The sequence below is a fragment of the Phyllobates terribilis genome, unplaced genomic scaffold (assembly GCF_046119375.1).
Source record: "Phyllobates terribilis strain yellow unplaced genomic scaffold, ASM4611937v1 Scaffold_1__5_contigs__length_1240528914, whole genome shotgun sequence".
Taxonomy (NCBI): Eukaryota; Metazoa; Chordata; class Amphibia; order Anura; family Dendrobatidae; genus Phyllobates; species Phyllobates terribilis.
In genome coordinates this window covers 688,133,033-688,145,681 of record NW_027362761.1, presented here as the reverse complement: position 1 = coordinate 688,145,681, position 12,649 = coordinate 688,133,033, and the positions used below count along the sequence as shown (strand labels likewise).

At 51.5% G+C, this 12,649-nt stretch overlaps 1 protein-coding gene across 1 annotated transcript in view; it reads left to right on the top strand.

Moving 5' to 3' along the window:
- The window catches only part of ARHGAP45 (Rho GTPase activating protein 45), a 290,624-nt gene extending 278,054 nt beyond the window's left edge, over positions 1–12,570 (top strand). The window contains exons 22-23 of the mRNA XM_073685385.1: positions 11,294–11,390; positions 12,116–12,570. Coding sequence (XP_073541486.1) covers positions 11,294–11,390; positions 12,116–12,468 — 450 coding nt within the window. The 3' untranslated portion in view covers positions 12,469–12,570. The remainder of the gene's footprint in view (positions 1–11,293; positions 11,391–12,115) is intronic.
- Positions 12,571–12,649: the final 79 nt, after the last annotated feature.

Sequence of the window (12,649 nt, the reverse complement as noted above, 5' to 3'; positions counted from 1 at the left end):
CTTCCTTCCCTAGCCATACGCCAGGGAAAGTAGGACAAGGCACATGATCGGCGATAGCTGAGGAGGCTATATAGGGACGTTAGTTGTGACAGGGTGATGCTAGACCAGACTAGGAGGTCTCCACTTCCCCCTTTCCCTTGTGTCTGGGCTCCCTCTCCATTTTACCTCTGTGTTGCACTTACACCTGGCATGACAAGCAGATAATCACAGAGTCCTCATTCAGACATCTGTTTTTCAAGTACATGTTTTATTATTATTGCGCCATTTATTCCATTGCGCTTTACATGTGAAAAGGGGTATACATAGCAAAAACAATTACAATAATCTTGAACAAAACGTGATGGCGACTGGTACAGAAGGAGTGAGGACCCTGCGCGCGAGGGCTCACAGTCTACAAGGAATGGGTGAGGATACAGTAGGTGAGGGTAGGGCTGGTTGTGGAGCGGTATGGTGGAGCGATGGTTAATGTAGGTTGTAGGCTTGTCGGAAGGGGTGGGTCTTCAGGTTCCTTTTGAGGGTTTCCACGGTCGGTGAGAGTCTGATGTTTTGAGGTAGAGAGTTCCAGAGTAGGGGGGATGCACGGGAGAAATCTTGTATGCGATTGTGGGAGGAGGGGAGTAGGGGAGATCTTGTGAGGATCGGATGTTGCGTGCGGGTATGTACTGGGAGACTAGGTCAGAGATATATGGAGGAGACAGGTTGTGAATGGCTTTGTATGCCAAGGTTAGGGTTTTGAACTGAAGTCTCTGAGCAATGGGGTGCAAGGAGGATAGCGGGGGAGGGGGGACGTCAGGTGGATTAGTCAGGCAGCAGAGTTTAGGATAGATTGGAGGGTGCGAGAGTGTTGGAAGGGAGGCCACAGAGCAGGAGGTTGCAGTAGTTAAGGTGGGAGATGATGAGGGCGTGCAGTAGTGTTTTTGCAGATTTATGGTTGAGGAATGTGCGGATCTGCGAGATATTTTGAAGTTGGAGTCGGCAGGAAGTGGAAAGGGCTTGGATATGTGGTTTGAAGGAGAGTTCAGAGTCCAGGGTTACCCAAAGGCAGCGAGCTTGAGGGACTAGGGAGAGTGGGCAGCCAATGATGTTGATAGATAGGTCAGTTGGGGGGATTGAATGAGATGGCGGAAAGATGATGAATTCTGTTTTGTCCATGTTAGGTTTTAGAAATCTAGCAGAGAAGAAGGATGAAATAGCAGACAGACATTGTGGGATTTTGGTTAGTAGAGAGGAGATATCGGGTCCAGAGAGGTAGATCTGTGTGTCATCAGCATAGAGGTGATAATGAAAGACATGAGACTATGAGCTGTCCCAGGCCTAAGGTGTAGATGGAGAAGAGTAGGGGTCCTAGAACTGAACCTTGGGGGACACCGACAGATAGGGGGTGAGATAAGGAGGTGGTGTGTGAGTGGGAGACACAATGTCCGGTCTGTTAGGTATGAGGAGATCCAGGATAGGGCCAAGTCTGTGATGCAGATGAGAGTGTTTGTAGTAAGAGGGAATGTTCCACTGTGTCGAAGGCAGATGACAGGTCTAGGAGGAGGACGACAGAGTAGTGTCGCTTGGATTTGGTCAGTTAGTAGGTCGTTGATGACTGTAGTCAGCGCGGTTTCAGTAGAATGGTGCGGTTGGAGACCAGATTGTAGGCGGTCTGTTACGGGTCCGGGAGGTGGAACCTCTGTGCTATGGTGCAAGGAGAGACCCAGAGGGGAGTAACTAAGTATCAACTCGGACCGACCCTGGTCGTACAGCGGCTAACGACTCCGTGACAAGGGAGGGACCGAGCCGAGTGACCAGGTGCTACTCTGGGGACGACCTTGTAAGGGAGCAGGTGACTCCCACGGTACAGATGGCAGGGACTGACCGGAATAGCAGGTAGGCACAGCAGGCAGGCTGGCGAGCAGAAGCCTCCAGGTAGGCTAACAGGTAGACACGGCAAGTGACGGCAGGAGTCTCTAGGTGGGCTGGCAGGTGGTCACGGCAAGTGAACACCAGGGGATCTCCTCTCTCCCACAGGGGATTTAGCCATGCCAGTGCTTCCCCAGTGAGATGGGACATGATGAATGCCACCTTGGCCCGGTCGGAGATGAACTGATGTGCCAAGAGTTCAAAGTGCAGCATGCACTGGTTCAGAAAGTCCCGACATGAGACGGGGTCACCTCCAAAATGAGGAGGCGAAGAAAGCCGGGGACCTGGGCTGGATGCCGTGGTATTGGTGGGCAGCGGTGCTGTCGGAGTGGAAGTCACACGACTTGAGGTGGATACAGGTGGGACAGGCAGCGTGTCCAGACGGGAGTTGACATTCCGCAGGTAGTTCAGAATGGTTTCCTGTTGGGATCTCTGACGAGAAACCTCCTGGTACAGGTCCGTAAGCGAGGGCGCATGGGGGTCACCGGGTTCCATGGCCCGAGCAAACTGTTACGGGTTCGGGAGGTGGAACCTCTGCGCTACGGTGCAAGGAGGGACCCAGAGGGGCGTAACTAAGTATCAACTCGGACCGACCCTGGTCATACGGCGGCTAACGACTCCGTGACCAGGGAGGGACCGAGCCGAGGGACCAGGTGCTACTCTGGGGACGACCTTGTAAGGGAGCAGGTGACTCCCACGGTACAAATGGCAGGGACTGACCGGAATAGCAAGTAGGCACAGCAGGCAGGCTGGCGAGCAGAAGCCTCCAGGTAGGCTAACAGGTAGACACGGCAAGTGACGGCAGGAGTCTCTAGGTGGGCTGGCAGGTGGTCACGGCAAGTGACGGCAGGAGTCTCTAGGTGGGCTGGCAGGTGGTCACGGCGAGTGACGGCAGGAGCCACCGGGTAGGCACGGCAGATAACAAGCAGGTCACAGGCAAGTGCTCCCAGGTGAGCGGGCTGGCAGGCACGGCAGGTAACAGGCAAGTGCTCCCAGGTGAGCGGACTGGCAGGCACAGCAGGTAACAGGCAGGCAACAGGCAAGTGCTCCCAGGTGAGCGGGCTGGCAGGCACGGCAGGTAACAGGCAGGCAACAGGCAAGTGCTCCCAGGTGAGCGGGCTGGCAGGCACGACAGGTAACAGGCAGGTAACAGGCTGGCGGGCAAGACTGGTAGTCAGGCTAGCAGCGGGACCTGAGGACTGAAGCAGAGGTCAGAAACACTGTGCAACAACTTTTGCTCGGGCACCTCGATTTTGAAGGAGGTGCCTTATATATGGGAGGATCCTCAGCTATTGGCGGGGACTCCTTAGGACGGCACCGACAGCAGGAAGAGGAGCGCTGGAGAACGAGGAGGTGAGTGGGACGGCGTCTTTGCCTAGAAGGGGGCAGAGACGCCGATGCTACAGTACCCCCCCTCCTTTACGCCCCCCTCTTTTTTAGGCCAGAAAGGAATTTTTCAAGGAGAAGCAGGGCATGAATGTTCTCCCTGGGTTCCCAAGTTCTCTCCTCTGGGCCAAACCCCTTCCAATCCACCAGAAAAAAGGTTTTTCCTCTTACCCTCTTAGTGGCCAGAATGTTCTCTACCTCAAAAACGTCCTCAGCGGAAACCGGAGCAGGGGGAGTATCTGGATTGTTGGAAAAAGAGTTAAACACAACTGGTTTGAGGAGAGATACATGGAAGGAGTTGGGAATCCGTAAGGTGGCCGGGAGTTTTAACTTGTAGGCCACTGGGTTGATTTGTTTGAGAACTTCAAATGGACCGATGAACCAAGGACCCAACTTATAGGAGGGTATTTTGAGTCGGACATGTTTGGAAGAGAGCCAGACTATCTCCCGGGCGGAATTGAGGCGGATCCAGACGTCTCTTGTCAGCACGTTTCTTCATCCGCTCGGAGGACTGAAGAAGTGCGGACCTAGTATTCTCCCAAATGGTGGAGAATTAGCTGACAAGAGCCTCCGCGGCAGGGTTGTCCACCGAGGCGGAGGTGGGAAAAGGAATCCGAGGGAGCTGACCGTAGACCACAAAGAACGGGGATTTAGAAGTAGATTCGCTCTCATGGTTGTTGTAGGAGATCCACCCAATCGGTATGGTGAGCGTTAAAGTGCCGGAGGTAGCTGGTAAGGATTTGGTTGATATGCTCCACTTGGCCATTGGACTGTGGATGGTAGGCGGAGGAGAAATCCAGGGTGACATCCAGTAGCTTACAGGTAGCTCTCCAGAAACGTGAGGTGAACTGAACCCCTCGATCAGACACAATGTGGAGGGGTAGGCCATGGAGACGGAAGATATGATGGAAGAAATCCTTGGCCAGCTCCGATGCAGACGGGAGACCAGGCAGAGGGATGAAGTGGGCCATCTTAGAGAAGCGGTCGGCGACCACCCAAATGACTGTACAACCGGCAGAAACAGGGAGATCAGTAAAAGTCCATGGCAATGTGCTGCCACGGGGCAGCAGGTACGGGAAGAGGCAGGAGGCGACCGGCTGGAAGATGTCTGGGAACTTTGTTGCGGGCACAGGACGAACAGACCGAGACGAAGTCTACCAAATCCTTGCGCAGGGTAGGCCAGTAATGCCGGGTAATGAGTAGGAAGGTCTTCTTTTGGCCGGCTAGTTTAGATGAATGACCCCAGTGAAGAACCTTCTCACGATCTGGTACCGCTACAAACGTCTTACCGGGTGGAAGACGAGTCAGATCCAAGGGGGCCACATTCATCACTTTGGAGGGGTCGATGATGTGCATAGGCTCCTCCTCTTGATGGGAGGACAGGAAGGATCGGGACAAGGCGTCGGCTTTGACATTCTTGTCTGCCGGGCGGAAATGTAGGACGAAGTCGAAGCGGGCGAAGAACAAAGACCACCGGGCCTGACGCGGATTGAGTCTTTGGGCATTCTGGAGATATGCCAGGTTTTTGTGATCCGTATAGATGATCACCAGGTATAGAGCCCCTTCAAGTCGGTAACGCCACTCCTCCAGCGCCAATTTAACGGCTAACAGTTCTCGGTCTCCTAGAGTAGTTGCGCTCAGACGAGGAGAAGAGTTTGGAGAAGAAGCCGCAGGTTACCATTCTCCCGGATGAAGACTTTTGGGTGAGCACCGCTCCGGCTGCGGAGGAGGAAACATCAACCTCCAGGTAGAACTGTTTGTTGCAGTCCGGACGGTGCAGCACTGGGGCAGAGGAGAAGGCTTGCTTTAAGGAAAGGAAGGCCTCCTCAGCTTCGGGCGACCATTCCTTGGGATTTGCTCCCTTACGGGTGAGCGCAGATATGGGATCAGTCCGGGAAGAGAAGTGCGGGATGAAGAGACTATAGTAGTTGGCGAAGCCCAGGAATCGCTGAATCGCCTTCAATCCCTCCGGACAGGGCCACTTTAGGACAGCAGAGAGCTTCTCGGGATCCATCCGTAGGCCTGTCTGGAAGATAACATAGCCCAGGAATGGAAGAGAGGTCTGCTCAAAGAGGCACTTCTCGAATTTTGCATAGAGGCGATTCTGCCTGAGCCTAAGCAGGACCTGATGAACATCCCTCCGGTGTGTGGGAAGATCCGGAGAGAAGACCAAGATATCATCCAGGTACACCACCACGCAAGAGTAAAGAAGAACACGGAAGATGTCGTTGACCAATTCTTGGAAGACGGCGGGAGCATTTCAGAGACCGAAGGGCATCACACGGTATTCATAGTGACCGTCCCGGGTATTGAATGCCGTCTTCCACTCGTCTCCTTGACAGATTCGGACCAGATTATACGCCCCACGTAGATCTAGCTTGGTAAAGATCCTAGCTCCGTTAAGACGGTCAAACAACTCGGAGATGAGCGGCAGGGGGTATTTGTTTTTTACCGTGATTTGGTTGAGACCTCTATAGTCAATACAGGGGCGTAATGAACCATCTTTCTTCTTAACGAAGAAGAATCCGGCTCCAGCCGGGGAGGAAGATTTCCGGATGAATCCCCTGGCCAGATTCTCCTCGATGTACTCCGACATGGCCCGGGTTTCGGCCGACGACAAGGGTAAATACGCCCACGGGGTGGAGTGGCGCCGGGTACCAGGTCGATCGGACAGTCATATGGCCTATGAGGTGGCAGTGTCTCTGCTTCCTTTTTACCGAAGACATCTGCATAGGACCAGTAAGGTGCCGGTAGACCGGGTAAATTAGCCGGGGTAGGTGGAGGACGAGCCGGGCGAACCGGAACCAGGCAGGTCCTATGGCAATCCTGCCCCCACCGGAGTACTTCACCGGATTGCCAGTTCAGCACGGGTTCATGTGTCTGGAGCCAGGGTAGACATAGCAATAGGGAGTGAGAGAGTCCGGACAGCACGTGGAAGGAGATCTTCTCAGAGTGCAGCATTCCCATGCAGGGTTATGGGTTCAGTGACTAGCAGGATTGTCACCGGAAGGAGTCTTCCATCCACGGAGCTGACAATGGTTCAGCCAGAGGTTTGGTGGGAATCCGGTATCTCTCTACCAGGCACTGGGAAATGAGGTTTCCAGCAGCTCCAGAATCCAGATGAGCAATTTCAAAGTGACGGTTCTGTCCCCAGGAGATAGATAGAGACAGACAAAGTCAGGGACGGAGAGGGCTTACTTTTGCCTAAGACGACCTCTCCGAGCGGTCCTAGACACTGGAGTTTCCCGGCTTCTCCGGGCAGGAAGGGATGAAGTGCTCCTTACTGCCACAATAGAAACAGCTCCCCTCGGCTCTGCGTGACTCTTGGCGAGATTTGACCATCTTGGTCTGGTCGATCTGCATAGGTTCAGGCGAGTGCACCCGGGGAGTGACTGGTTGAGAGGCAGGTCTCTGGAAAGTAGGCGAGGAAACTTTCTCTCCCGGGTAGTCTCTTTGGTACGTTCTTGGAAACTGATGTCAATCCGGGTAGCTAGTGACACCAGGTCATCCAGGGTGGTAGGAATGTCCCGACCGGCTAACTCGTCCTTAATCCGACCTGAAAGACCCTCCCAGAAAACGGACACCAGAGCCTTGTTGTCCCAGGCAAGCTCAGAAGCGAGGGTACGGAACCGTATGGCATATTGGCCCACGGTGAGACACTCTTAGCGGAGACGTAGCAGAGAGGAGGCCGAAGAGGATTTTCGTCCTGGTTCATCGAAGACTCTCCGGAAAGCCGCGAGGAAAGACGATAAGTCGGACACCAGGGGATCCCCTCTCTCCCACAGGGGATTTAGCCATGCCAGTGCTTCCCCAGTGAGATGGGACATGATGAATGCCACCTTGGCCCAGTCAGAGATGAACTGATGTGCCAAGAGTTCAAAGTGCAGCGTGCACTGGTTCAGAAAGTCCCGACATGAGACGGGGTCACCTCCAAAACGAGGAGGCGCAGAAAGCCGGGGACCTGGGCTGGATGCCGTGGTATTGGTGGGCAGCGGTGCTGTCGGAGTGGAAGTCACACGACTCGAAGTGGATACAGGTGGGACAGGCAGCGTGTACAGACGGGAGTTGACATTCCGCAGGTAGTTCAGAATGGTTTCCTGTTGGGATCTCTGACGAGAAACCTCCTGGTACAGGTCCGTAAGCGAGGGGGCTTGGGGGCCACCGGGTTCCATGGCCCGAGCAAACTGTTACGGGTTCGGGAGGTGGAACCTCTGCGCTACGGTGCAAGGAGGGACCCAGAGGGGCGTAACTAAGTATCAACTCGGACCGACCCTGGTCGTACGGCGGCTAACGACTCCGTGACCAGGGAGGGACCGAGCCGAGGGACCAGGTGCTACTCTGGGGACGACCTTGTAAGGGAGCAGGTGACTCCCACGGTACAGATGGCAGGGACTGACCGGAATAGCAGGTAGGCAAAGCAGGCAGGCTGGCGAGCAGAAGCCTCCAGGTAGGCTAACAGGTAGACACGGCAAGTGACGGCAGGAGTCTCTAGGTGGGCTGGCAGGTGGTCACGGCAAGTGATGGCAGGAGCCACCGGGTAGGCATGGCAGGTAACAAGCAGGTAACAAGCAGGTAACAGGCAGGTAACAGGCAGGTGCTCCCAGATGAGCGGGCTGGCAGGCACGGCAGGTAACAGGCAGGCAACAGGCAAGTGCTCCCAGGTGAGCGGACTGGCAGGCACGGCAGGCAACAGGCAAGTGCTCCCAGGTGAGCGGGCTGGCAGGCACGGTAGGTAACAGGCTGGCGGGCAAGACTGGTAGTCAGGCTAGCAGTGGGACCTGAGGGCTGAAGCAGAGGTCAGAAACACTGTGCAACAACTTTTGCTCGGGCACCTCCATTTTGGAGGAGGTGCCTTATATATGGAAGGATCCTCGGCTATTGGCCGGGGACACCTTAGGACGGTGCGCGCGGCCCATTTAAGAGGGAGGGAGCGCGCGCGCGCCCTAAGCACAGTGCCCGGGGAGCTGCGCGCGCCGGCAGCAGGAAGAGGAGCGCTGGAGAACGCAGAGCGGGGAGCGAGGAGGTGAGTTGGACGGCGTCTCTGCCTAACAGGGGGCAGAGACGCCGATGCTACACGGTCGAAGAGGGAGCAGGAGGAGAGGTGGGAGGACAGTTCAGAATGGACGTGTTGTTCCAGTAGTTTTGAGGCATAGGGGAGAAGTGATATGGGGCGATAGCTAGTCAGAGAGGATGGGTGTGATCGAGGCATGTTTGAAGCATGAGGGGAAGATGCCAGTTGTTAGTGACAGGTTGAAGAGGTGGGCTAGGGTTGGGATGAAGATAGTGGTAAGGTTTGGGATGAGGTGGGAAGGGATTGGGTCAAGTTCACAGGTGGTGAGGTGTGATTTGGAGAGTAAAGAGGAAAGTTGATCTTCCGTAATGGTGGAGAAGGTGGTTTTGGAGGAGGAGGGTTGAGTAGGTGTGGGGAGGGGCTGTGGGGACTTTAGGCAAAAGCTTTGTCTGATGGTATCAATCTTCTGCTTGAAGAATGAGGCAAAGTCTTAGGCTGAAATAAGAGGAGAGGGAGGAGGCACTGGGGATGGAGGAGAGAATTGAAAGCGTTGAATAGTTGTTTGAGGCTGTGAGACAGGGAGGATATGAGAGATGCGAAGTATGTTTATTTGGCTGTAGTGAGTGTGGACTTGAAGGTAGTGAGGGACTGTTTGAATGCGCTGAAGTGCTCATTGGAGTGGGACCTTTTCCATCTACGCTCAGCAACCCTGGAGGCCTGTCGCAGTTCTTTAGTTAGGCTGGTGTGCCAGGGTTGTCTGTTGATTGTGCGAGCTTTGGTATGTGTGAGGGGGGCGACCGAATTGAGAGCTGCAGCTGTTGTATAAAGTGGCAGCAACATCAGCATCATGTAAGGACCTAATGTCTGTAAGAGGGAGAAGGGATTCAGAGAGTGAGTGTAGGTCAAAGTGTTTAAGATTTCTGCGAGGGTATGCTAGTTTGTGGAGTGGGGATTGTTGCCCTGGAGAGGAGAGGGTAGAGAATGTAAGTAGGTTGTGGTCAGAAAGAGGAAGAGGAGAGTTAGAGAGGTTAGATAGGGAACAGAGGCGGGTGAAGATGGGGTCCAGTGTGTGGCCGTCTTTGTGGGTGGCTGCGGAAGACAACTGAATAAGGACAAAGGAGGAAGTGAGGGAAGCTTAAGAGACAGCTGGGAGGGAAGTGTCAATAGGGATGTTGAAGTCACCCATGAGGATAGTGGGCATGTCAATGGAGAGGAAATTAAGTAGCCAGGTGGTGAAGTGGTCAAAAAAGGTGGTTGATCCTGGGGGGCGGTAGATGACAGCCAGTTTGAGGTTGGAAGGGGAGTAAATGCGCACGCAGTGCACTTTAAAAGAGGGGAGAGTAATGGAGGGCGGCAGTGGGATTTGGGTGAAGGAGCAGATATCTGATAGGAGGAAACCTATTCCTCCACCATGCTTGCCGGTGGGGCGGGGGGTGTGGGAAAGGTGGAATCCACCATATGAAAGTGCAGCAGGAGAGGTCGTGTCGGAGGGGGTGAGCCAGGTTTCAGTGATGCCGAGGAAGGAAAGCTTGTTCATGATGAAGAGATCGTGAATGTAGGAAAGTTTGTTGCAGACAGAGCAAGCGTTCCATAAAGCTACTGTTAGACGGACTGGGGAAGCGGGGGCTGGGCGGATGGGTATAATGTTAGAAGGGTTACAAGAGTTTGGCATATATCGTGGGTAGGAGGTGGAAGTGATTGTAGGGAAGTGGTGAGGAGGACCAGGATTTGGAGAGATGTCGCCGGCAGTGAGGAGGAGCACAGAAAGTGTTAGTAGGTGGGAGCAGGAGAGGGCATGAGGTGGCTGTCTGTGCTTGGAGACAAAGGATTGTATGTTGAGGAATAGCTCTGAGGAGGATGTGAGATGGGTGGGGAGAATGGAGAGATGAAGAGTTCATTACTAGGTGTAGGGATTAGGGGTGGTTGGAAAAGGTGAAGGATTAAGGGGGTGAGAGTGAAAACAAACACAAACACTGTTTACTGTGACTTAGTATCCAGCTCCCTTCAGGTTCAATTCATATTTCTCACACTTAAGGTGATTGACACAGACTAAAGTCTAACAGACTCCTAGTTCACAATATATGTGCTATGGAATGCATTCAGCTGTGAACTAGAGGGGAGTGGTCTGTGCTCACCTTGATCAGCTGATTAAGTCTGAAACAAATGCTGGATAGTCAAAGGCTAAGTAAACAAGGTCATAAATTAAATTGGGGGGTAGCTGGTGTTACTTGAAAAACATACCATTAGTATATAGGAGCAGAGAGGTACAGAGAAATCTGCATGGAATCAGGATAGGAAAGCCGAGTCACGTACCTGTAAGAGGAATGGATAAACAGATGCTGATTAGAGTGCGATGGTGGCAGATAAGGTACAGTCTGTATGCATCATATTATTCAGGATTAATTCATATTTCTCACACTTAAGCAATGGGACACTTAAGGTGATGGACACAGACTAAAGTCTAACAGTTTATCCCATGTTTTCATGGAATAGAATACGTACCCATTGTAATCTATGAAGCTATTTAGAGTCTGGGTTTTTTGCCTGGGCGTGTATCCAAAAAAAAAAAAAAATGGGAGAGATGTCAGCTTTTGATCCAAGTAACGGATGCAAGTCTATGAGTCCATGATAATCAAGGACTACACATTTCCATCTGTGTGCTGTCAATTTTTAACTTTGTAGTGGATAGGAGCTTTGCAATTTTTTTTTTTTTTTTCATATGAGAAAATAACTGATGAAATTCAGATCTAAAATGCTCATGATAATTGGCCTGAGGGAGGGCATAATAAAACATAAGATCTTGTAGCCCATAGCAGTATATCAAAGACCAGCATTAATATTGTAATTTCTCACAGAGTTGCTTTGATCCAGGAGGCCTGGAAGGTTTCAAACAGGCCAAAAGGAAGGTTCTACAAGAATAAAAGGAAGGTTCTACAAGAATAAACCAGAGGTTTGCTTTAATGCTGATCTTGTTGTGTGGGTTATCTGCAGGACTCCTCTTCCCAGGAAAGTGTACCTAAACTTCATGTCACAGCTGAAGAGGAGGCGGTTGAGGTTGCTAGTGATTTCCAGTCTACAGTGTTCAGAGGTGAGTTACATTGCTGCTCTTCTTCTGATACAAGTCCCCTTGATTCTCTTAACACAGCCATAGAGTGAAATAACAGCCACCATAATCGGGAGCTTGGACCATATACAGTCATGATCCTAATGCTATAGAGGCAGTGCAGTAGAAACACATGTAATAAGTTCCTACTAATTGCAGCTACAGGCAACAGGAACGTTATAATCGAACGCTTTGGCTTTTTGATGGAAGCAAGGGATGTGTGTATGAGGTCTAGATCAGGAGGAATAACGTCCTAGAATTGACCGTAGGTCAAATGATTGGCCATTAAATCAAATCTTGAATAAATTGTTGAGCAATAATATTAGTTCCAGTTTCTAAGTAGAAGTGCATCATTATCGCCGCTGTAAATTAAACTTACACCTAAGTGACCCAATCAATAATTACCTCTACATTTTAAGCAATTTTGGTGCTGTGTCACATAGTTTAAAACTCCGTAAATGTGCATAGTACATACACCGGTTTATTGGCAAATTTGAAGCTAAAAAAAACGGTGCCTTCAAGGTTGTGTTTTTTTTAAAAGATTTACTAACACTACACATGTATAGTTTACAGTTTTGGCTCCTATTGTTGTACCTGCTTTACAGACATGAAGGATCTATGTATAATAACTAATATTACCTTCAAAGAGAGAGGATATCCATGCACCGGGTTGTTTTGCAGTTCTAAACTCTTATTTTTATTACTTTTAGCATCACTTGGCTCATCTGTAGATTCAGAATCAGAGTCAGATGGTGGAGAAGACATACAACATACATGGGAAAGTTTATCCACAAGTGCCCAATTTTCAAAACAGCACAGTGAGACTAGCACAGATGACATCCCTTACATTGGAGGTGATGCACAATCCGAGTCTGAGGAAGATAATGCTCCGAGTCAAGGAATCCTAGCGGAAAATAACACAAATCAGTCTAACAATGTACTATTGGCCTCTCGATTTCTGAGAAACCCCCTGCACTGCCATCGTCCTCTCCCCGTTATCCGTGTGCTACAAAGAAAAATTGCATTGAGCTCTCCAACTGAACATTGTCCACAATTTGTATAATTGACTGCAACCTCCTTATGGGATTTTTCTATGCATCGTGCCAAGCAAAGCAAAAATTCATAATTTAAAGTGATAGATTCATAATAAAAGCAGCAGCTTTCAGCTTTGTGTGTACTGGAAATCCATGTAGCCCGACAAGTGATGGTACAAGGGAACTGACTGACCTCGAGCAGCAGCTCCG